Below are 26,428 nucleotides of genomic sequence, written 5' to 3' on the forward strand. Positions count from 1 at the left end.
TGCATAAATTCGCTCACACTGTTGTCGTATGCTTTATTAAAAGGGACGTGCCACGCTTGTTTGTGAGTTAGCAGTCATAGCAGACGGCGCTTCAGTGCGCGTGAGCTCCGAATGATGTCTTCCATGATCATCGGTATAAACTAGAATCACCCGCCTGTTATTGCTTTCGGAAACCATCCCTGCAGTGTCTCACGCAATGGCTATTTTAGTGGGCCGGCCCCAGTGATAGTACAGTCTACAATTATGTGCCACAGTGGCGACTGGGTCTGTGCCTCTGGTTTGTGCTTTCAATCTTGTACCTTGCCATTAGAAACATCCTGTCTTGCTTATCGCAAATATAAACACCACAACATATTAACTCTTTCTCTACACAACACCTACATTATTAATACAACCGTTCTCCACGAATCGTTCATTCCAGCGCATTACGTAGATGTCAACGTTACGCTACGTTACGTGACGTAAACGTTTCGACGTTACATTGTGTCTGCCAAATTTGTTTAATGCTAATTAATTTACCAAACTTTTCTCGTGTTAGCTGCTACCTGCATAGCAGCTATTCCGAGAAAATAGCGCACGCGCACTAGCTCGTTGTCGCGTGTCTAGCTCGCGTCGCGCGAAATGGAATCGACCGTCTACTATACGAAGCACCGTCGGAGTGCCTTGCTGTCCAAACTGCCGGTGGCGACTGGGCAGCCGGCCGTGAAGCTTTGTGGGATGTTTGCCTACGCGCGCAAGGAAATGTAGTCACGCTTTCTTATCTGCCTAATGTGAGTCTCGCTGCTGTTTTCTTTCGCTCGTGTAACAGTTTAAAGTACAGCGATTTGGGTTTAACACGAAAGCGTTTTGTGACGGGCCCCACCGAAAATCTACCCCATGTACGTCACGCAATCATCATGACGCCAATCCACGAGCTGGAAATATTTTGCCGTTTTGTGTCTACCTAATGGTTAGGAAAGCAGGCATTGAAAGGGTTGTTTATAAAAGGAATTGTGCTCTTGATGACTTGTTGTAATGACAGTATTTAGGTATTTTTTCTCTGAGTAAACTCGTAATATTTATGCCCGCCACATATAAGAGTAGTAAAGGTGGTAGTGCCTGGAATTGTCTTCCGCTGGCGTTCCTGGCCCTCGACAAGCGTCACCGCTAAATGGCACCACGGCGTTTCCGCAGCGTCAGCTCGAGCACCTTTGGAGACGGGCGCGCGATGCCGCCGGAGCGAGGCAGTTTCGCCACTTGCGCTCAACGCCTGGTGCGGGGTGCTGTTTACACTGCGCAGCAGCGCAGGACTCGCGTGCTGTCATTACTTTGCCCTTCGACAACAATTAATGAAAAACTATGCACATTTATGGGTAATTTGTATTGATGCAAATCATTCCTACCCTCATTCTTGGCACTTCCCGGTAAATGTGTTCGTGTCTCGCCTTGCTTTAATAAAAATGAAAGGTGTGACCGGTGGTGGAATCAAGCCTCTATCGTCGAACACAGCCGTCCGGTGCTAGGACCATTAGGCCACCATCTTTCTTTTAAATTTAAGCATGAAATGCTTTTAGTTCCCATTGTCGGCGACCTTCAAGTGACCTTGAGCCAAAAGCCAGAGCCGTTATCCGGGCACTCAAACGCGAACAACCGCGCACATTTGCGAGAACAAAACGAGATCATCTGAGCAACCAGTGAAAAGTTAAGAAAATGCGGTCACTGGCCTCCAACCCTTTTTACAGGACAGCTTTACATACACTAGATACTTCCCAGACAAGTTACAAAGAATTTCTTCCTAATGCTTGTTCACGATATCACTCAACCTGTAACTTCTAGCACGCTTTATTTGTCATTTCCAATAGCGACGTTCAAAAGGCAGAGGTTGCCTGTGCTGTTTTTGAAGGCCAGCGGTCCGTGGGTCGTGAGCGGTCCGCGATAAGGAGAACAAGTTGCGACAGAAACTGAGGGCGCTGCACTGTTGGAAGAAGACAAGCGGTTGAAGGCGGCCGCACCACAGACAGTAAAATTTCATGCTTACATTTATTCTCGATTACGAGAGAGCCAGCATTCTTTTTTTAATTTAATACGGGGAAACAAAACATAGAATTGGATACACTACATAGATGTAATTGCTACGCACGCACTCAGAACTGAGGCAAAGAAACGCATGCGTCCAATAAGTGCAGCCAGTCCGGAGGAGTTCCTGCGCAGCATAGACACTGCTCACACATGATGCGTTTTCGCGAAAGAAGGATCTAATAGATCGCGGACTTTCGTCATGTCGATCACGTAGTCTAGATCTCTAAAGTGTGCGTAAATCCAGCAGCATGAACATGCCATGTGGAGTGCCACCAGTATTCCTAAACAGTAGAAACTTGATTGAGTAGGGCGTGATGTCTATATCCTTTTTACTCGTCCCAAAAATGTCCCAAAAAAATACGGCATCTGTACAGTCTATATATCAGTAATCTATGGTCTCTGCATGCGGACATAGTCTGAAGTTTGTTGACCATGGCACAAAGCATCCCCTTGAATTTAACCAGGTTATAACAGGAAGTGTTTCTGATTGCAATTTACAGAAAAAGGCTTTCGCTCCAGGGGATATACCATTTCTGCGGGCCCGCCTAAACACATCCCGATATGGCCTACCTAAATAAGATGCTTTGCTACTCGCAGTGGAAATATGTTCTATGCTGAAACTGGTATTTAATAAAGTGATTCTGTTAACAACCTCCTTGGGAAAGCTCCAAGGAATCTGTGGAACATCATTGAAAGCTAAGTATACCACTACACTAGTAATATAATTAATGAATCAAGCTGCAACATTTCCCGCAATAACGGAGGGTCAACATCTCGAAGGAAAGACAGACGACAAACAGTTCGCCTGACAAAGAGATGGACCAATCTATAGGCGACCGCGTTCAAGGGGGAGGAAGCGATTGTCATGCCGCACAGCGTGAGCTCCAAATAAATGCTGTCAATACGCGATGCTGTGCTTGCAATCGCGAGCAGTGCGACACTTGAAGCACACAACATGAGACGGGCGCACAGCCAGCCAGCCCTTTGAGCCCTCGTCGTCTCTCCCTGCTCGCGCTTTGACGAGGCGCCACTATGTCCGGCCCATTTTCCCCAGTACTTTTATTCTCGTAGCAGCTTACATTATTTGGAAACTGGGCGACGTTGTACAGACTTCATTATCGCCCGAGTAACCGTGTCTTAACATTTCATCACCGGAATAGAAACGCCACCGTCGTTTTAAAATACACCACATGGCATAACCATATATGTAGGTACGATTGTATAACACAAAGTTGCTCGTGACGTTACAATCCGTGTTTTTTTTTTTCAAGCGAAGCTTGTATGCGCTAGCCTGTGTCGGCGATGTAACGCTAAAAAAAACCAGCTGCTCTCAGAGCTGCACAGGTGGCTCTGCACGCGCTCGTGCCACTGCTCCCGTCGGTCGTCGTCGTCTGCTTCCACAGCTGGCTGCGTTGCCACTAATCCTTCCAGCGTGGAATTTCACTTCTCTTCTGTCGTCGTAATGGACAGGCCGCGTTTACAGGGGGTATGAGCCATTGCTTAAGGGGGTATGAGCCATTCACTGTCTTACTTAACGGACAGATCTAATTTTGACGAAATTTAATGCAAATCCATCCAGAATGAACGCGCTCGCGAAAGGGCTCGTCGTCGACGGGTCGATTCTAGCGTGAGGGCTTCCGAAGCCCAGGCGAAACGTCAGTGAAGAGGCGCTGACCCCGAGTTGAGAGAACGCGATGTTGAGGCCGAACGTCAGCGAAGAGCCGCCGACCTCGAGTCACGCGAGCGCGATGATGAGGCCAAACGTCAGCGCCGTCTTGCCGTCCATGAACCCGAAGACGGTGGTGCACGCCTCGGCAACGCTAGCGCCAACTTCCCCGGTGCGACGGCCAGGTTTCAACGCGAGTTTCTCTACCGGAACTTTGGAGCCAGCTGCAGTGCGTGTGACCGGTTGTGGTTCGAGCACAACGTGGTACTGTACAGTGTAATTCATTCGGAGGAACACCGAAGAAAAACACGACAACCTTCGCTTACCCCCATTTCCTCGACAGGGGAGGGGCTACTAATTTTTTGTTGATATGAACAATGGAAGTGAAATAAAATAAAAAATAAATGAATAGGTAAACAAATAAATTAATTAATTAAATGAAACCTTGAAGACGATTGTGTGGCAGCGACGGCACGATTTATAGCGCCGGCCGTTCGACTTACGACATGGCGATCGTTGGTTGGGCAGTGGATGATCGTAAGCGAGATAAACTCGCACTTCTTATCTCGCTTACGCTCGTCCGCTTGCTATATAGAACCCAACAATCGCCAACTCGCAAGCTCGCGTTGAACGGCCGGCATACGTCATGTCACTGTGAATTACAGCGCACACCGGGACAAGGACAGGAAATGACGAGAACAATTAGGCGCTGACTTTCAACTGTCTTTTATTTCCCGGGAGTAACTTATATATGCACACGTGAAATATATGATCATGAAAAAAATGATACAACCAAATGCTGATAACTGGAGTGTGACTTTGTGCAGACAGTGAAGTGCGCGCGCCGCTTTCCGCGCATCCTAAGTATAATAATTATTTTCGCGATAGCGCGGTGGAAAGCTTGCTGACAGCACCTTTAGCAATGGCCGCGGCTTCGACGATAATAATAATAAATCATGTCGTTGCTGCCACACGATCATCTTCAACGTGGTAGTCACCGAGCGAACGAGCACAGGGAAGGATGAAAGAGCGAACGCGGAGCACAGCGGGGGATGCAAGACGACGATAGCGAAGAGAGCGCGAAGAGAACGCGAAGGAAGAGGGTGCAGCGTGAGGCGGAAAGCGGAGGTACGGGGAAAGCGTGAGTAGAAGAGCGCAGTGCCTCGCTAGACGGGCTACAACATGGCGCCAGACTAGCGCGCGTCGTCTGTTCACCGATGATGCCAACGACGAGGCATGCGGCAAGCCCGTCCACCGGTACCATATATGAAAACAAAGCGCTGTATGAGTGAAGATCTGTCTGCGGTGGCTGCTATGAATTGCACCCACGCGCGGCCTGTCGCGATCTCCCGATTAGCGAGGCAGTCGCTCCACACTTCGCTCCGTTTGCAACGTGCCGTACGAGACTGTCCGCGTCAGCCAGTATATCGTGAAATGAAAACACGTATAGAGCTGCGCTCAAATTTCGCATTGAATAGTATCGTAAGCATCGGTGAATTTCTTTCTTTATTTACTTTTTTTTTCGACGCGAGGTGGGCGTGAATTTTCGGAGAGGCGTTATAAATGCGTTCCAATGCTTGAGGCCTAAAGCTGTCTAAAGGTTCACAGGCTTCGCTACTGTTGGGAATCGTCCCATAGAGTTTCCCCGTCAACTCCATGGCACCCGTACTCGCCGAGGCGCATGTTTCCCGCCGGTGGCGCTCTCACCTGATATGTATGAGCTGCGTCGAAAATACACATACATATTTTCAAAGCTATTTAGCCGCGGGTGGCATGTGCAGTGGGACGCGCTTCCGGCTGCCTTTATGATTTCGGTGACCCGTGTTGCGCTTGACCAGCTTCCGCTTCCGCTGAGTAATTTTCGCCTCGCCTTGTGCGCAGTTGCTCCACGGCGTGAACAGTTCGCGCGACGCAGCCAACATAAGGCCTGGCACGCTTTGTATGCTTTTTTTTCTCTTTGGTCATACACAAGCTCACACTGTTCCGCTAGCGCAGGGGGCCGAAACGAGCCAAATAAGTGAATTCAGTTTAATGTTAAAGGCAGGGTGTGTTAAAAGGCGTATATTTGTTGCAGTGACGATGTTTATGCAGTGTTTGTTGTTGTTTTTTTGCGCAATTCTGTAGAGAACTGAGCCGCAAACGGCAGGGGTAGCACAGATACGCGTATGCCATGCTGTCCTGTGTTGAGTCGTGCCGGCCGATGACCTCGTTTCCGTGAAATGGGAATCTTCGAGAAAAACCGCCTCTGCGAAAAATAAAAGAATTAGGCCGTCTTTTAATTTGTTGTCGCGCAGGCACAAGGGAGAACGTGGCACTGCAGGCACAGGAGACAACATACGGCGCCATTTGTGCTCACCTCGTCATGCCCGCGTGTCCTACGAGGTTTTGAGTAGTAGTGCGAGGTTTCCCATAGTAACTGAAAATAAATTTGTTGTGGCAAGGGAAGATGATGACCAGCAAGCTTCTACGAAGGTCGATTAATGTTAACTGCGGCAGTAATGTATTTCTTGACACCAAATACCTTAACATGCAAATTTATTCGACACGAATGTGAGGCCATCTACAGGCCTCGCATTCACACGAATGTGAGGCCATCTACAGGCCTCGCATTCATGCTCCCACATTGCGAAGCATATGCCTTAGAAGGCAGGCTGTGTCGGGATGAAGCCGCAGTGGGGTACGCCTTGTACTACGTGCTGGTGAGGCTGAATAGCGGCTTTTATTCACGCATTCATGCGGTTATGATACAGCTGGGTGTCTAATTTTGCAGTCGTGCGCGCTCCCTATCCGTAGTAGGCCTGCCGCGGTCAAAGGGGGTGGGCGCGAATCGACATTCCTCTGTCGTGCTGCCCGATCACGCCATTTCTGGACCATACGTGTCGAATGCGGGGGTGCCATAACCAAGCGAGCGTGACATATTTACAAACCATTGCACACTTGTAGGCCCTGATGAGCACAGGTTTGAGTTTGATGCTCTCTCAAATGTGACCACCCGCGCTCTAATCGAGAAACGTCAAGCTCTCTGAACGAAGGCAAGCGAGACGAGGCCGACGGCGCCATCTGTGCACGTCACCCAAGAGCTTCTTTCCTCTACGCAACGATACAAAAGTAAGGCGCGTGGGTGGTACGATTATGTGGCGGTGTATGTTAAAGCAACGATGACATTTGCACAACGGCGATGAAACGTTAAAGCACTGTCGACGTGTCGTCATGAAGGCGGAACAGTGTCGCCCAGCAACTACGTAGCGTCAGCTGCTTCGAGGAAATCACTGGGAAATGTGGGTTGATCCCGGAGACGAGGGTGCAGTCTAACACGGCGTTTTAAAGCGCGGCTCTCACGTGGGAAGAGCACGAGAACCTGGCACGTGACGCGCGCGCCAAACGTCTCAAAGATTTGGCGCGAGATGCGTGCCATCGTGGTCAGATCATTGGGCTGCTGCTCCAAGTCAGAGGGTCGATTCCACTGTCGGTCAGGCATTTATTTCTTTTACAGAGGTGTGCATGGCGAGACAGAATATATACCAATGAGGGGGTAGCTACATGGGCATGGTACGCCATCATCTACTTTGTTATAGCGCAGGCATTATGAAAAGGCACAAAACACACGGCACTGTGTGTGTTTGGCTAATGTGCCTTTCTGTGTCCTTATGCCTGCGCTATTACAAAGTAGAGGAAGTACCTACCTCCCGCAAAACGCCTGGAATGCGGGATTAAAACGACAAGCTCCCGGCCTGTCTACCTGTGTGACCAATAGGAGCTCACACGCCTATCTTGGAGGTGTCGATGCGAGGTGGAATAGCTCAAATGCGAAATCTCATTAGAATGAAAAAAAAAAAAGACTCAGCTTATTCAAATGCGGCATCCGCAGTAACGTCGGCTCCGGCGTCCGTCGTTCGCACCTCTCGCCATGGTGCGCCGCCGTCAAAAGAACACCAACGGCGACAGAATAGTGTGTGGGGTCTGTGCAGAAACTTGACTGATACGCGAGATTCTCTGCGTGGGACAGAATAAGAGGCGCAGGGAGGAGGATCGCATATTTACCCCGATGTATGGGCGACGAAGCGTAAGAAACAGCGCGACATAGCACGCTCGAATCGGGGCTGAGAAGAGCGCCGGCGGGTCGTGTTTCTCGCGCACGCGGTTCATCAGGTACACCGGCCGGAAAATTGCTTTATTGATCCTTACTCCAATGTGCCATATAGGCGGCCGGAGTGCTCGGCGCAGAGTGATATAAAATTTTCGAGACTAAATGTAGCGCGAGCAGGTTGCATGGTAAGACGACGGGAAAAGAATAAGGTCGCCTCTCGCGCGGAGTCCTCCAAGAACGGAGTCGAGCGAAAGAGGAGAATTGCAGCGATAATGGAGCCGATGCAGGCATTCGCTGATGGGCGGCTCCGATTCCGTTTCATTATGCTGCCGCTTTCGTTCGAGAACGACTGCCAATGTGCTCTGCTTTTTTCGTGACAAAAAGTAAAAATAAAAAAAAAAAACGCCGAAGAGCCCGAGAACGAACGCTCCGTGAAACGAGGTCCTCTCACTCTTTTGACGACCAACAGAGGGCACTACTGCGCACAGTAAACTGCGCAGTAGTGCCCTGTAGTTTGCCCTGTAGTAGTGCCCAGTAGTGCGCAGTAGTGCCCTGCGCAGTAGTTTATGTTTCCTTAAAGTGGAAGGAAACATAAACAGATCAGCCGTAGAGATCAGCAAGAGACGATTAGAGTACTGGTGGAAAAAAAGTAGGGAAAAGATGGATGCGACCTGATCTCTTAAAATCATAGGCAGCGGTACAAGGTAAATTTTTGAAAAAGAAAAATAATGATAGGTATACAAAAATGCAAGATAAAGAACATGTATAGTATACCTGATTAAATCAAGCAGGCTAGGTGACTATTTGTCGCCGCCCCGTTTCAAAGGGGATGCCAATAAATCATCATCATCATCATCATCATCAACCACTTTGCACCCTTTAGGTGGCTTTGAACCCCAAGGCACTCTCTTGCCAAAGACAAATTTCTAAAAATGTGTGTGTAAGGGTGTTTTCACTACCAAAACAACCTTTTCGTGTCCGTAAGGGTGTTTTGTTCGCCTAAAGTACCCTTCTGGTGCTAAAGGTGTTATAGGCTGTAAAGACACCTGTTTGTACATGTCGCCACTGTGCTGGTAAATTGCAAGTCACTAGTCGAAAACCATTTAGTATAGTTGCTGTTTTATGTTAGCAGGTATGCATTGTTTTCAGGTGCCTATTAGTTTAGTATATTGAAACAAGCATTCTACCGATATTTATTGCCAAATTACTCATGGCTGTATAATCCGGTTAGTAGCTGGATGGGTGTGGGCAGCGCGAATAGTGTTTGCATGCGAATGTGCTGTGCGTATGTGTGCTCTGTGTGGGTTGCTCTGTTTTCGTATAGCCAGAAGGTGGAAACTCCGTCTGCCTCCCATTGGCCGTGTCAAATCGCGTCACAATCACGTCAAGCTTACAATCAGCGCCAATGTCGCCCCTGGCGGTGGACGGCGCAATAAGCAAATCACAAAAAGCGGTGGTGACGTCACACTCCTCTCCTTTCCACCCTCTCTTTTGCGTCTTCGCTTTGCCGGCCACTCACATGCTTGCGCCTGACGGTGCGCGCCGTTGGCTGGCGCGACCGCTCGCCCTCGCTGCGCGTGCCAGCGACAGGGAACCGACCAACACAAGCCGGAGCAAGACCTTTCCCAAGAGCTTGTGAAACTCTGGTTCCCCGAATGACTTCGACGTCTGCAGCCTTCGTGGTCATTTCCGGGGGGCTTTCTTTGCACACGATCATGTCAGCGCCTTCCAGCATCTGTGTGTGTGTGTGTGTGTGGGGGGGGGGGGGGGGATTCACCTTTCTACCTGCGCATAATCCGCGCTGTCTCCGGAGTGAACAGATTTTTTCCGGCCCCGGCGTATGAGTCTGCAAAGACACATATTCATGCATCAGCTAACGTATCGTTAAAAGATGCAAGCATAAATTCAAAGCAAAGATGAAGCCGCTTCGAACGGCCGTGTTCAGAATGTGCGTTGCTGGAAATAGTGCATCGGCCCTAGGCCGAGGATCTCCTGCAACGTCTACCGTTACCGGTAATTACAAGATCGTTCTTCTTCGATCGGGAAACACCGTTCTCAACTCAGTGCTGCTACACGCGGACTTCACTGGTCGGCCATACCGCGCCCCGGATGCCCTGCTCTCGGTGCTCGATACCAAGGACATTCTCGGAGCAGGCCAGTATCAGATGAGCCATCTGTGGCTCGACACCTGTGCCAACAGCCTTTGCAAGCAGAAGCTCGTCGATAAATGTGAGCTTCTAGTCAAAGGACTCAAGTGCCTTGTCATCGACCCAGAAAGCCGGAACATCAAAATGAAGCTTCTTTGGCTTCCTCCTCACCTAGAACAGAAACGTATTGTTGCGGCATTGGAACCATATGGCATGGTGCTATCCATAACCAGAGAAATGTGGGCATGAAGAGTTGGCAGATGACGAATCGCGATGTAGAATTCACGCTCAAAGAAGGCGTCTCTACCAGTTCCCTTCCTCATCTTCTGACGATTTTCAGACATCAATGCCTAATTTTGAATCCCGGACGACCACCCTTGTGTCTTCGATCCAACCGAGTAGGGCACATAAGAAGACAGTGTAAAACACCACGCTGCGCGAAGTGCCACCGTTACAGTCATAACGCAGAGGCATGCGTTATCACATACGCTGACGAACTTCGTGGTAGTAGACCAGTGGACGATGACACCATCGTTAACCACCTCATGGATGTAAGTGAGGTCGTAGATGCCTATGGCGAAGCGCCTGCTGAAGACCACCATGCTGAGGAGGTGCAAGTATCGCCAGCTGCGGACACAGCTACAGCAAAGGCTATTGAAGAACATACAGTGACCAACCGTGAAAAGGACCCTTGTGCAGCGTGGGCCGAATCACCACCATTTCAGGACCGGCTTCGTCCTATCGAGGATACTGAAATGACTGAGACGTCCAAGAAGCGTCCAGCGCCAGCATATGATTTTGAGTGCTCTGGGAAAGAGCCCAGTATCGCCACGGTGAAGGCGAAGAAACCCCTTCATGGAGCCCCTGTGAGTGCAGATGCCGCTGCAGTTCAAGTTCCTGCAGCTGGGACTACTCAAAGGGGCGGGACAGGCAAAACAAAGGTAGCAGCGCTACGTGTAGGCGCTGCGCCTCAATAGTGAAATGATGGCGGGCGCCCTTCCCTTAACGTTTGGAACACTGAATGTCCTTGCCTTACGTAGTAAGCGACGGAAGGATCAGTTGTTACACTTGTTGCGTAGCCAAACGTTAGAATATTATTGCAATTCAGGAAACAAAAATCACCAGCCCTTCCCCTGTCGAGAAAATGGGGGTAAGCGAAGCTTGTCGTGTGTGTATCTGACCTTCGTGGGGATTTTCTTTCTTTCTCTCTCTCTTTCTTTCTCTGACCTTCGTGGTGACTTTCTCTCTCTCTCTTTATCTCTATCTATCTATATCTCTTTCTCTCTTTCTTTATCTCTCTCTATCTATCTATCTATCTATCTATCTATCTATCTGCCTCTCTCTCTCTTTCTCTCTTTCTTTCTCTTCTCTCTCTCTCTCTCTCTCTCTCTCTATCTATCTATCTCTCTCTTTCTCTCTATCTATCTCTCTTCCTCTCTTTCTTTCTTTCTCTCTATCTATATTTCTTTCCCGCTTTCATTATTTCTTTCTCTCTTTCTTCCCCTCTCTCTTTTTCTCTTTTTTGTCCCTGGTATGTGCCATTAATCTTGGACCTTTTCTGCACTATCGCCAGGATCGGCCCACTTTTCAGCGTGACACCGCCGCCGCCACCACCAACGCCGACACTTGTGAGCCTATAAAGCTTGAATCATTGAATCCGATAACGACACAGTGGCTGCTGGAGCTCAATTTCTTTCAGAGTATGAATTATGTGTCAGCCACGCGATTGGTGTCACTGGAAGATGCATGCTATTTGTGAAGAAAACGCGGCAATGCAACGTGTTCGGACTGTGCACTGATAGGGAAGGGCGCCTTGTAGAATGCGATGTCAATATTGACAGTCAAGTTTGGAGGTTTCTTTGATTGTATGCGCCAAGTAAGGCACGTGACCGGGTGGACTACTTTCTCCCATTCACCCAGCACTTACGCAATGACCGTGTACTGGTTATCTTAGGTGACTTTAATTTTGTGTGTAGTGCACAGGATTGGTCGTCTACAAGGCAACGCCATGATACCGGTGTTGACGCCTTGAATTCCATGACATGTGACTACCAGCTTCTTGATGTAGGGGAGCTTGAAAAAGTCCCATTTCGCTACACACACTTTCAAGATACGTGTACATCTCATGCAAGGCTTCATCGGATTTATGTATCATTACCTATCCTCCGTAGAGATTCAGTAGAGATACCAGCAGTCATAGAGGCATTGCGTAATCAAGGAGTAGAGGAGGCATACGTGAATATCTTAGCAAATATCTACAAGGATTCCACAGCTACCTTGGTTCTCCACAAGAAAAGTAGAAAGATACCTATCACGAAAGGGGTCAGGCAAGGAGACACAATCTCTCCAATGCTATTCACTGCATGCTTAGAAGACGTATTCAAGCTCTTAGACTGGGAAGGATTAGGAGTGAGGATCGACGGCGAATATCTCAGCAACCTTCGGTTTGCAGATGACATTGTTCTATTGAGCAACAATGGAGAGGAATTACAACAATTGATTGAGGACCTTCATAGAGAAAGTGCAAGAATTGGGTTGAAGATGAATATGCAGAAGACAAAGATAATGTTCAATAGCCTGGCAAGGGAACAAGAATTCAGGATCGCCAGTCAGCCTCTAGAGTCTGTAAAGGAATATGTTTATCTAGGTCAACTACTCACAAGGGACCCTGATCATGAGAAAGAAATTTACAGAAGAATAAAATTGGGTTGGAGTGCATACGGCAGGCATTGCCAAATCCTGACTGGGAGCTTACCACTGTCGTTGAAAAGAAAAGTGTACAATCATTGCATTCTACCGGTGCTAACATATGGAGCAGAAACTTGGAGGTTAACAAAGAAGCTCGAGAACAAGTTAAGGACCGCACAAAGAGCGATGGAACGAAAAATCTTAGGAGTAACGTTAAGAGACAAGAAGAGAGCGGTGTGGATCAGAGAACAAACGGGGGTAGACGATATTCTAGTTGACATTAAGCGGAAGAAATGGAGCTGGGCAGGCCATGTAATGCGTAGGATGGATAACCGGTGGACCATTAGGGTTACAGAATGGATACCAAGAGAAGGGAAGCGCAGTCGAGGACGGCAGAAAGTCAGGTGGGATGATGAGGTTAGGAAATTCGCAGGCGCAAGTTGGAAAACGCTAGCGCAAGACAGGGGTAATTGGAGATCGCAGGGAGAGGCCTTCGTCCTGCAATGGACATAAATATAGGCTGATGATGATGATGATGATGATGACCTATCCTCCCTAGACTATACGTCTACAATGTGCACCCTGTGTTCTTCCGTGATCATTGTTTGGTTTCGGTAACCGGCAGTTCCAAAGTTCGCGGATGAGCTGAGATTTGTGAAAAATTAGTAATCTGTCACTCTCACATAAGCCTTTTCTCAAGCGCGTCTCGGAAATTCTTATTGCAGTATCAAGCCGCAGTTTTTTATCTCTGTTTGCGCATTGAGAGTTATTCAAGCAAGTTAAAATGATAGCCATTGAAGAAGCTTCCATATTGCCTTTTGAGAAAAAAGGAAAATATAGAGAGTTGTGCAAGTTGCTAAAACAGCTACACGAACTTGAATGTCTGCATCCTGGCAAGTACATTGAGGACATTTACAACGTTAAGGCACAACTGCAGACAATGGACACTGAGAGATACAGAGGTGCACTAGTCCGAGCGCGTACTCGTCGGTATTTGGAGCAACAGCCTTGTAGTCGTTCGCTTGGTGATGAGCGTCGGCATGGTCTGTTGAAGCAAGTTCTCGAGATAGAGTATACCGGAGCGATTGTTAATTTTTATTTATTGATATTTATTTATTGATACTACAATCCCAGGGAGGGATTTTCGCAGGGTAGGCGTACAGATACAAGCACGGATCAAATATTTACAAACAAAGCCAGAAACAACAAAGGTCGCAAATGAATAGTAAACAAACAAAATGGATCAGCATTGAAGACAACAGAAAAAGTTCAATGATGACAGTGCAACATAGTGGTACAGCAAGGTTCATGGCATATCTTAATTATTCAGGAACACATAAATATTGAGTGATTATATTATTACAAAATGTAAGGGGCATAAAGTCAATAACAATAAGAAATTAGCAACTATATGGGCAGCAGGGAATGAATACATCAGAATATAAATGTTAATGGACACTGAGGCTGCTGGTGAATGAGGTCAGAGATTTTTGTAGTACTTGATCGTTAGTAAGCCGATTCCATTCCGTTACTGTTCTTGGAAAAAATGAATATTTAAAGCAGTTATTACGCTGACGAAAAGGGGTGATTGTAAGATTATGACGTTGTCTTGTAGTGTAACCTGAGGAAAAGGATATTAGTCCGTCAATATTAATCTTGAAATGGCCTTTGATTATTTGGTATAAGAACTTAAGTCGAGAAAGGCGATTTCTTTCGGATACAGATGTCAAACCAGCCCTATTTAACAGATCAGTTACTGATGTGCGTCCATAGTTATTGTAAACAAAACGAACTGCTTTCTTTTGTATGTTTTCAATTTTATTAATGTTCGTTTTAGTAATTGGATCTCAAATTATCGCCGCATAATCTAATATTGGAAGGACAACCGATTTGTAAGCTTGAAGCCAGGATAGAATAATGAAAACGTTCACGGATCATTATGAGATTATCTTTCAGTATCAAAGTAATAAATAGTGAAGCTGTAACGGAAAATTTTGTTTCGTTGCTGCCACATCTCAGTCAAGAAGAATGCGATGACGTTGATAGAGACATATGTATCACGGAAGTGGAAGCGACCATTGCTTCGCCAGCTAAAGGCGAAACTCCTGGGCCTGATGGCTTGAGTGCGGACTTTTATCAGTGCTTTTGCTCTATATTGGCTCCCTTCCTGCGTAAAGTGTAGGAAGAAGCTTAAAGGATTTGAGACCTACCTGTCACGCTCTATCAAGGGCACACAGTACTTATCCCTAAAAGCAGTGATGCAACAAAATTGCAAAAAGTTGTGGACCATTATTAGCAAATAAAATATTTGCTAATATTTTAGCTTGTCGCCTTCAAGACGTAATTCGATCAGTGGTGGGAGACCATCAAACATGTAGCATTAGAGGAAGAGCAATCCAGACAAATATCCACGTTGCGCGGTCTGTGCTAGGGTGTATAGCAGAAAATGCGAGTCATGTTGCACTAGTTGAAGTTGATTTGGCAAAAGCATTTGATAAAGCTAATGACTACTTCTTGTTTCGTGTGCTAGAGCACATAAACATTGGATCTTTTCTTTTTGAAGGCATCATCATCTGTTGTGCTAATGGCACAACAAGGCTAATGGTTGTCTATCTGAATCTATCAACCTCAGGGCATCCGGTAGGCAAGGTTCCCCTTGTCTCCCCTATTATTCGCTTTGTACTTGGAACCGCTTTGCACACGAATTTTGAAGGATCATACCTTTCACGGGTTCAAATTGTTATTCAATGAGGTCCGGGTACTTGCTGATGCAGATGACATAGCCTTCTTCTGCGCTGGCAAAAGTGTAGAGACTGCGCTTGCCATAACGCAGCAGTTTTGTTCAGCTTCTGGTGCAACAGTGAACTTTGAGAAGAGTTCAGGGTTTTGGTTCGGTCTATGGTGTACAATGCCAAACCACTTCGCACGTATTCAGTGGAGGCAAGACTTTAAGTACTTAGGTGTACCCCTCTCTCAATATCGCAATAGTAATGCACACTGGACAGCGGAAGTTGCAGAAGTACAACGTAAGGTTAACAACTGGCAGGGGTGGCAGTTGTCCATATTTAGCCGAGCTGAAGCTTGCAATGCATTCCTAGCAGCTCGACTTATGTATGTCCTGCAGGTATTACACTGCTCGCGACTTGAGTTGCAAGCTTTCCATCGTGCGTTTGCTCCCTATGTATGGAGCTCACGTGTTGAGGCCATGCGGCGTGATAACATTTTTTTTTTTTTTTCGTTTGAGAGTTGTGGTCTTGGCCTAGTTCACCTTTTTGTTAAGCAACTTGTACCCCGGTTATTCTTCTGTCGTGATGTAAACAGTCAATTTCTAAGAGAGATGGTACTACAATTACCGTCCAGAAATAGTTGTGTCGTCATCTGTCAGAGATGCACCACAGGCTCCTTGGGGCTTCTTGAAAGAGGTTGTTGAAGGCTCGCTTTAGCATGCAATATATTTTCACGGCATCCCGTAAAGAAATTACTGATGCACTGATAGACACATTGTTTCCTGTTCCCCACTACCGTGCGCCTTATTTGGAATGTTATTACCTAGATGTACTTAAGCGTGTCCGTCGAATGATCATTCCTCCAGGGATCAAACCTTTCTTTTAAGTTACATTCGGCAACCCTTCCTGTCAAAACCTGGGTAGAAAAAAAGGGGATGTTTCGTGCCGTGGTCGACAAACTGCCGTTTGTGTCCACATGCTGAAACGATTGATCACTGTTTTGTCGATTGTAAAGGTGCCGGTTCTTCTGAGACATTCTCCAAAGATCATTCAAAAAAGATTTAGACATCACACCATTCACATTCGTTTCTTACCTTATAAAGATTCCTCTGACCCACCATATGACATGTTCATGGTACTTGGCCTACATAGCTTTTAGCGCAGTAGAATGTGTGACAGGCACGCGAACGACTGCGAGGCACTCGGTCGTACTTTCGGGAATCTGCTGCCAACGTTCGTAGTGTGTACGCTGCACTAAAAACAGCGCTGGACTGGATGCTTTTATTGGACGCTTGCATGTGCTTGTCTGACTCTTGAATGTGTTATCAGTCACCGTAAATTTCTGTAGCGCTTTGTTTTTTCTTGTTTTGTGGAAGATTCTGCTCCTATGTAATATTTAAAAAAGAAAGAAAAACGACAGTTACTGAATCGGTTAGCATGGTGGCCTCGCAACCTGGAGGTCGGTGGTTCGGTTCCGCAGCCCGACGAGCAATTTTTATTTTCGCGTGGCTTGGGCTTTTTTCGTACGCCAACATCAACGGCAACATCAACATCACCACCGACGCCGACACGAGTGAGGCAATACAAGCTTCGCTTGAATAAATTAGCCAGCCCTAGAGACGCATTCGATGGCGCCGAACAGTGGCGCTCAGAAGACGCGCTGTGTGAGGCTTTGGCTCTCGAACTAAGCTGAAAGCAAACGCCTGGAAGCTGAGATGTACGTTGTCCCTTGTTACACGTCCCCTTTCCTCTGCCCCAGGGACGCAACAATTATTTTGCTTTCTCCTTCAGTACACGATTTCAGAAATGGAAGAAAGCGTTTGGTCCAGACATGAATTGTGAGCATGGGTGAGCGTTTTAGTGCTGTGATTTATTTCAATGAACTCGTTGCAGTTGCCCTGAACACCGCCGCTTGTCGCTGAATTGCGTTCTGCTGCAATGAGCTGTGCTGCAGTGGCCTGTGACCTGCCTAGGAGCAAGATCCCTTACGCGCGCGGGGCCCTCTCTCGCGGCATTTCGCGCGCCGCTTGCGAGTCACTCTGTGCTCGACGCATTTGCAAGTCGTTCCTCTCGAGGGCCCATTAGCACGGTATCGCGAGCCTGCGCTCGTTTAAAAGCTCTCTCGATCCGCGACGCTGAAGGCTGCGTTCCCTGTATTCGAGCGCAGAGCATGCGATCGAAAGGCGTCGCCAGCGTGCTCATCTCTGCTCATCGAAATCGTGCTAATCTCTGACACTGCGAAGCAAATTGAAGGAGTTGTGTTTCGTTTTCTTTCGTTTCGTCGCCCCACGCTTCTTTCTCATAATTATCCTATATGACAGGCAGAACAGCGCTCCGTCCAGTCTCTTCCTCTGTTGTCTCTTACTGAAATTAATTTCGTCGCAGCGTTAAAAAATGCACCAGCTAGCCCATTTGTCTCCATCAACTTCGTCGCCCATCTTGCGTGGTCATCATCTGAAATTGTCGTTCTCATTTCGATTCCTTCTTTCGCCTTATTCACGTAGCCGGTTTCACCTTTATCGGGGCGGCCCAGTTTGAAGAACAGGGCACAGGTTGCGCCATCCACGTGCGACCTGTGCCCGGTTCAGCATGACGAGATCACGAGAGAACATAACTGATATTCTCTTTTGTGCACCTGGTGCGTTGGGCGAGCTACATTTCAAGGACAAAACAATAATGCCTTCAGTGCGAAAAATGAAAACGTTTTTTCAAGCGAAGCTTGTATACGCTAGCCTCCGCCGCCGATGTAACGCTAAAAAAAAGTGGGCCGCTTGCACTAGTGGTGCAAGGCTGGAGTAAACAGCGGAGCCTTGGCCACAGCCTTGGCGTGTTTAGTAGCAGCGGCTTCGGCGCGATACTCCGGATTAGCACGCAATAGCCGCATTCGTTCTCGGCTGGCGGCACGACGAGCTTCCAGATGAGCGGCTTCTTCTTCGGGAGTCTTGTACTTCTTCGGCCGTCCCATGTTACATTTACTAGAGTGTATTAGAATGGGGGAGTGGACCCAGCGGACACCTTGGCAAGCACCAAGGGTGGTGCAAAAAAACGTTGACATGGCGGCGGCGCTGCCGTCGCCTTATTCTGAAGCTCCGGCCAATAAAAGTTGGCAGCGCCCACTGGCTGAGGTGAGCTCACGGGCTGAATAGCTGTCGTCTGCTCGACGCACCGTCGTCGTTGAGCCGCTTGCATCGTTACCGTCACTCTTTCTCCATTTTATTGGTCACAGGTAGGTGGGGAATAAAATCACTGTTTCCACCACCGAGTATCAAAACTAGATGCAGCAAGGCGAAAAAGCTCCATGCAGCTGCGGTAGGATCTCCGACGCGACAAACGTCCGGCGGGAGCGCGGGGCCGCTCATTCAGGAGAAGGCGACGGTGGCGCCACTAATTTTTGAATAAAAAAAGCCTCAGCGGGGAGCCTGCGTTAGACCCACTCCCCTAATCTTAGTACACTCTACATTTACTCAGTGCGAAGTGTACGAGAGTTGGGTGTGTCGCTGTCTGGGCGACATGATCTTTATAATCAGTGTGACGTCATGGCCAAGCTTCACAAAGTGTTGTCATGACTAAGCAAAGCAAGAATTGAGGCGCGAAGCAATGACATGGCTGGGCGAAGCTGGGTAAGTGATTGCTAGGCGACCGCATTGACGGTGCGGGGTCTGCTGGAACGCGGTGTTGGCATTGCAACGCGGTGTCGGTGTTGCAAGCTGCTCAATGCAACGCGCAGTGACACCATCGCTGGCGCGGCGGCGGAGGAGCGTTGCCGGAGCTTGGAGAAGCGAGGCGCAGCTTCGACTCTGCGCCGTCGCTTGGCTTCCTCGGCTCTCTGTGCAGGATGAGCTCGACGCCGGCGATTGTATTCTTGTTGGGCCAAGCGGCGTGATTCCCGGAAAGCGGCCTCTTCCTCGAGAGTGCGGTTCTTCCTCGGTCTCCCCATGGCTGCTACTACCGCCAGCGCACTAGCAACCCCGCCTTCACACCTGCTACACGGAACGTTTATGGCAAGCGAAGCAGACCCGCTGCGCGCAGTGTCTAAGCGCGGAGCCTTGCGAAGCTATTGCACAGCTGGTATAGGGTTGCTCGGCAACGCAGTGACGTCATAGCTCGGCGAGGTTTTGCGGCTCGCGACACAAATTTTTAAGCAACGTCATCATCGTTGGCTGGCTCTCCAAAGCCCGTAATTATTGTTCAGTGTCCGTATGTATTATTCGTATTACCCTGCTGACATTATGTAGGGGTGTGGCTAAATTTAGTTGAATGGGCTAGCTCGGCCGGAACGCAACTGGTGGCTGGTGACAGTAGCTGATGGATCTGGGAAGATGGTTTCAGTCGAGCGATGTTCTCGGAATAAGCGATTCACGGCTAGGTTTAGTTGATAATGATGCCGTAAAAATTTCGTGCAAATTCAAATTATATTCTAGACCCCCATGCGGCCCTCCTTATCAGAACACACTAGGCTTGCCAACCGTTCCGAATTTATCGCGACAGTCGGGACGTTTGAGTAAAAGTTCCGAGTCTCGACTTGGCCCAGTCGGGATGAACAAATGAGCTAACATTTGCTTTTTTTACCACTGGACAACAATTAGTAGACCAGGACCAACGTATACACAATAAAATTCCGGCAGAACCCATCTCACGATGAATGTCGCCGATAATGCGATTAGCATTCAGTCACTCTAGCGACGCACCGCATTGCCACCGCCGAAATTATTCGTGTGTCAAGCGTGCATGCAGCCGGACGGAATATTATTCAAAGATGGAAGAGCGCCGACGGAAAGACGCTCCTATCCGATCTTCTGCTGCAGTTTGTGTCAGTGGCCAGTTTCTGCAATGTACACTTGGTACGGCTGAGCGGAATGTAGCAGCTTACTTCTGCGGCGCAGCAGATGAATGTGATGATGTCTAATGCTAATCGCATTAACGTCCACAGTAATCTTGTTCGACCTTCCACGGCTCTTTGCGGATGCAAGCAGCAGTTGGCCTCGAAGAGGTTCATTGAAGAACGGCGCACACCGAGCGACCTGAAGGGCTTCAAAGAGGAGCGACACATACCTAGTGTTGCACATCCGGTTGGTCCGACGGCTGGTTTCGAACCCTCAGTACAGCAGCCCGATGCTATCGACGTTGGTAGGGAATACGGTTAGGCGCGGACATATACCGTGAAGTGGCCCAAGTTCCCAAAGTCGCATCAAAGTTATAACACTAGAGCTATTTGTAAGAGCAAATTGTAGCCAATAGTGATCATTAGCGAAAGCACCCAGCCAATGTGAAACAGCACTTACGAACGAAATTAATTTGGCCCCCTATTTCCGTTTTATAATGCGTGACAGCTCGGTTGCACATTGTTCTCGCGTGTCTTCTGTTGCGTTGTCATATATAAACATACAGGCGGTTTTGTTTTTGTCGTTGTTCTAGTTGTGTTGTAGGCCCTAACCGTTCACGGTACCTTCTTGTGTATTTGTAATTGGGCACCTTTCTTGACGGAAATCGCGACATAGCTTAAAAAAATAGAAAAAAAAAGAAAGCTTGCGCAACACGTACGTCTGGTTCGCCCCCCTTCCCCTTCCGTCGAGAGTTGGCAACCCTAGAACACACCCATCTGCGACGTGCCGCTGTTGCTGGTAGCAACGGCGGCAGCATACCCTGACGGACGTGTTTGAACACTGCCAGCATTATCAAGGAAAGTGTGCAATGTCCTCAAGTCTTTTTTTGTTTCGCTTTCAATCTACAGCATGTCGGGGCACCAATTCTTGCTAATCGGTTATCAGTCTGCGTTTTTGCCCGCACATTATCTCAGATGTTCTAACAGCTGTGTGCCTTATTCCGGACCGAATTCGCTAAAGCGGAAATTCGGACTAATTGGTCTTGCACAAGTGTAGGTGAATGGCTGCGAGAAGGGTCGACCGCAGAAACGAGACACACTGGGCGCTGGCTTCTGATTTATTGGCATGGGACTTGCATATACGTATAAGCACATATTGTACAGGATGGAAAACAGAAATCATTACAACGTGCTTAACGCTTGCGCAGTAATTCAATCGCTTTGTCTATAGTAAAGAAATGAAGGGGCTGCTGGTGACGCACTCCTCTGCACATTGATAGACTGAGTAGCAGAGTAGACTGTCAGAAGCACCCGCTACATTTCTCTACTATAGACAAAAAAAAAAGAAAATTTCTGAGCAAGGGCTAAGATAGTTGCACTGTTTTCTGTTTTTCACCCTGTACGACATGTAGTGCCTATAGTAAGTATATGCCAACACATCAGTTGCAAGTGTGTGTCCCCTCGATGCTCTGCCTACACTTATCGCGAACGAGCTCCATTGCGCATCGCAACGTTTCGCAAAGGGAGGCAAAGCTTGACGGTCTTGTGCGCGACCAATGGCGGCGCTGCTAGCGGCGCTCCGTTGACGTCATACAGAATGCTCGCGTTGTCGTCTGCTGCGCTCCGACTGGAATCACTGCATTTTCGTTTGCTTGGTTTACCTTGCACCCGTAGGATGACGCTCTAAATTTGTTGCATATACACTTTTTGTGGCATTAATTATTAAAGTTGGCATTATTAGGCCAGCAAAACCAGTTATTTTTTATCTGGCTTTCACAAAACCACAGTCGCGGCCAGAGAGACCGACCGAGACCTCGTAACTCAGTCAAAAGTGTCTTACGGCTCTGTGGCGAGGTGACACGTTGAATATACCGTATACTTATCCCCTATATGCAATTTTATTTGATTTACTTAAAGACCCCGTAGTAGGTGTATCATATTCTGACTTCTTACTATTCAACTCATTTGGTGCTACATTTAATGCTATTGGTGATGCGAGATATTTCGAAATTCCATTGACCAGTGCGTGGGTTGCACCGTGGGTTGCAATCTTCGCGCATGCTTTAGACTATCGTCCCGTAAAATATTCTCATAATCATATTACATTGTGGAAATTAAAGTTAATTTGGATTAGTACGATGTAATGGTTTCAGCCGCTCGATACACTGTTTAAAAACGTCGAACCAGTGGAAAAACATGGCGTATAAGTGGATTTCAGGCGGTCGATCCATCCAGTCACGCTTTGTCCATTGCCATGCGCGTTGCGAGGAGCGCCTACGCCTAAAGCAGAAAAATATCCTACGCGATCACAATATTCGCACAAAAGCCAGGCTTCTGAGACGCCTTGGTGCGAATTTGTTTTCAATGCCTTAGTTTCAAGATCCATATGACGCGCTTGCCGAAAAAAAAAGTGCATTTATAACAATCATGTCATGCTCCTTTTTATAGCCGAGGTTGTCTCATGGCTTCAAAAACCCGATATTATTTATTCACATCGTTGAACAAATTTCCTTCTTAACCTGTGCGCGCTACCGATGACGGGGACAGAGAGGGACATCTGCCTCGACAGTCATGTTCCGAATTCTGTGTTTTTTACACTGACGCTGCGCCGACTAATGCACGCCAGACGAGCTAAGTATTGTCGCTTGTGGAGGCGGCACGGAAGAAGTAATCCAGCTTAAGTTCCCTGTACAGGTCACCACTGCAGCTTATGTCTGCATAATATTCTTTTTGGCGCGCTAGACGTCTCGTAACCGGTAGAGGCGGTAGACGTCTAGTAACCGCCTGAAATATTTTCTTCTGGAGAATGAAACGCATTAACAGATAACCAATGGAATCGATAAGAATCGGTCAGGCAAGTTTATCCCTGAAGCTGCCGGCCGCAGTTCCAACTTGAGGACTTTGAAATGTCCTTGCTGTAAACTTTCTTTCCTAGTTCCTCTGTTCTTCCTTTCTCTCTCTTCTTTCTTTCCAACCCCTATTTCCCCCACCCCAGTGCAAGGTAGCAAACCGGCAACTCTCGTGTGGTTAACTTTTTCTCTCTCTCTTCGAAGAGATGGTTCAAAGGCAATGTTAAATTTACAATATGTTGAAATACAACAACTCTGCGTTTTCGCTATGTTTCTCATAGCAGTTCAATTTAAGGCGAAGCGGTTGTTGCAAGCGAAGAGCCTTATTGGCGATTACGATGACAACGGGAAACGGCTTTGATGGTGGCGGCTCTTATTTTCCCTTTGCAAGGAGCAAAGCAACTTTGTAGGCCTCCAAACTCGTTGTCAAGTGTCTTTTTGATGTGCGGACTTTTGAGATTTGGTTTGTCCTTGGAAGATCTTCTCTTACAGTGCAAGCTACCCAACAAGCTCCTTGGCGTCGCTCCGAGTAAAAGGATGTCGCCTTCCTTTATAGTTCTTTGTCATACGTGGCACTCCTCTGGCTATTTACATACTACACGTTCGACGCTGGGACTTCGTGAGCGCGACACGTGTTTTGGCTTCTGTTCCTTCTTTACTATTGTTACCTGATTGTTTTTAGCTCCCTGAAAGCTTAGCAGCAGTCAACAAAAATAATGACAGCGTATAGTTTCTTATGTTTCATGTTTTCTTTTTCCCTATGTGCGCGAAAATTTCCAAGCAGACAGAAAGAAAGTATAGCAAAGCGTCTTCTATAACAAAAAAGAAGAAAAAAAGCTGGATGTCAATTCGAGCAACTCATACAACATCAAAGACCGCGAAATGGTATGAAGGAGTTCTCGCGGCCCTTCGGAGATCAGCTCGAAATCTATTTAAGACTCTGCAAATGTTCCGCTATAATTAGTGCAATTCCTTCGCTATGCCCGCGCCTTTATTCAAATGCTTCGCTATATCTGAGCATGGTACTCGTATAATGTACGCCTTTATATCCGTTGCCGACTTGATGCGACGTCCGGCTCGCTCGTCACCGGCTTGGGCCGCTTGCTGCTTGATCTTTCGTTCACGTCCGACACCGCCGCACCAGAATCTGTACGAGTGAGTCGGTTGACCGTGGCTTGTCCGTCCCCGGGTTACCGAGATACCGGACGGCGACATCTTGCAACGCTTTGCGCAACTGTGCAATGCGTCTGAAGTATTCTCCATTTTTTATTTCTTTTTTTTTCTGTTACGTGAGTGTTCTGACTGAAGGAACATCATAAAAGGACTGCATGTTGAGGAACAAGTCCCGGTCAACGCATCACACAAGCAATTCATATGTCACTGCACCTCTGGTCTGAGTGACAAGTTATAGGTACCAGCGTTGTAGCCACGGTGCACATGTGCTGTAACCCGGAAATGGTTCACGGACAAGCTAGCACTTTATCACGCATGACACGTGTGCCGGCCCATTCGCAGTGGTGGCACTTGAGTGGCAGAAACAAAGAACTGTATACGTGAAACGAACTTACGAAATTGAGTTACCTTTGCGCAAATATATCGCTGCTGATAGTCCGTGCCGCAGTTGAAAGTAATGTTCAATTGCCTTTCGTAACCACACTTGTAACGCCACCATAATGTATCCACGCTGAAAATTACCGCCATCATTAATGGCAACGGGAATGCTCCTATTGGGACACGCTCGAAATACCGATATCATTGGCAGACTGCGTTCGGTGGGTCGCATTTAGACCGGAAATTCAAGGAGATCGTTTCGTGTTCGATATGCCCGATGCAACTCGAAAATATGCGGCTGCTATTTATCCGACTCGAATGGTTTTATTGACAAAAAGAGCCACCACCCCTTGTATTACTTGATTCATTCATTCTAGGGACGTCAGGCGCGTTTTTACCCTTGTTTACTAACATTGGTTTATTCTCTAACGAAATCGTTTTTTGTCCTTCTGCAGGTTGAATGCAAGAAGGCGCAGCCCAAAGAAGTCATGATGCCCAACAATGTGGCACGGGGAAGAGGTGCCGGTAAGTTCTGCGTCGCATCTCGTTTTTCTTCTTCTTTTCTTTTGTCTATTTTGGCCCTTTTTTTTTAAATATGTATTAGCACTTGCTAAATAAAATGTGTTGTTGGGTCAGTTTGTTCATGCTTAGACACAAATTCTGCCTAATGTTCTCTCAACGACTTTTGTGATCAAAAAAGGATCTTGTCTCGCATTTCTTTTTTTTTTTTTTTTTTGCACTGAAGTTATATAGTTTCAAACTCTGCGACATATTTTCTGGTTTTAAGTACAAAGGTGTCTTTGTTTCATGGGCGTGTAGGAATGTTATTAATCAAAAAATTATCTCGTGCTATAAAAAAAATCACGTTTTTACGCCAAATACTGACGATAAACATGGCTTAAAGGGCAACTCCGGCGATTTTTTGACCATGTCGAGCTAATAAAATATTTAGGTTCCCGAGACCCTCCTGTGACGCACCTGATAGGAGAATTGTTCCGCAAATTCGAAAATAATTTTAAATAAGCAAAAAAGCGCAAAAACGAAACCGAAACCTGAGCAAGCAGCCGAGCGAACCTCTGCGTGTGACGTCACGAATGTATCCCCGGCGGGTAAGGCGCGCAACGCATGCCGGTCTCGCCCGCGGGGTGAACGAAACCGGCGAAGAGCAGACGCTCAGCTTATTCCTGACCGCGCCGGACCTTCGAGGACCTTCGGGTGACATTGCATGTAAGCTGCACCACCTATTCGGATCTGTCAAACAGTGGCAGTTATGATTCAGAAGAATTCAATAGCCACGAATAGCCTCCACCACTAGAGCCAGCACCCATGCGCAACATATCGCCCTGCGACATGAAGACCAAGGGTAGCCCTAACCACTGATATACGTGCTGCTTGCTATTTTAGGTATTTTACCCCTCTCAGGGAACCGCTTCGCATGCTCACTGTAAGATGTGGAGCACGACTTTCCGCATTTGTATCCCACAAGAACGCCGCTGACAGTCCAAAGCACCGACCGGTGCATTTGTTTACATCTGCAGGTACAGCGACCACTCGTACGTCGTTCGCTTGAGATAGCCGCTCATCGGTGACATCAATTAATGTCAGAACATATCAAAACACGTCGATTTTGTGCATGTAAGCACCGTTACATCACTCTGGGTCGCGCTGATACGTGCGACCACGCACCTTCGGAAACAGCGAGCGGGAGACCGCGTATAGTAGGGAAGCGTTGTGCAGCCTGCTCATTTATTCTTCGTACTCTCTTCATGCACACAATTGGTGTTCCGTAAAGTAGACATAGATTGGGACATTGCGCGTATGATCGTTCATTTAG

At 47.5% G+C, this 26,428-nt stretch overlaps 1 protein-coding gene across 4 annotated transcripts in view; it reads left to right on the forward strand.

Moving 5' to 3' along the window:
• The window catches only part of LOC119446839 (RNA-binding protein Musashi homolog Rbp6), a 648,548-nt gene that overhangs the window by 522,241 nt on the left and 99,879 nt on the right, over positions 1 to 26,428 (forward strand). For all 4 annotated transcript variants that reach the window (XM_037711402.2, XM_049664456.1, XM_037711403.2 and 1 more), the window contains one exon: positions 25,050 to 25,119. In XM_037711402.2, coding sequence (XP_037567330.1) covers positions 25,050 to 25,119 — 70 coding nt within the window. The remainder of the gene's footprint in view (positions 1 to 25,049; positions 25,120 to 26,428) is intronic.

The sequence above is a fragment of the Dermacentor silvarum genome, chromosome 3 (genome assembly GCF_013339745.2).
Source record: "Dermacentor silvarum isolate Dsil-2018 chromosome 3, BIME_Dsil_1.4, whole genome shotgun sequence".
NCBI lineage: Eukaryota > Metazoa > Arthropoda > Arachnida > Ixodida > Ixodidae > Dermacentor > Dermacentor silvarum.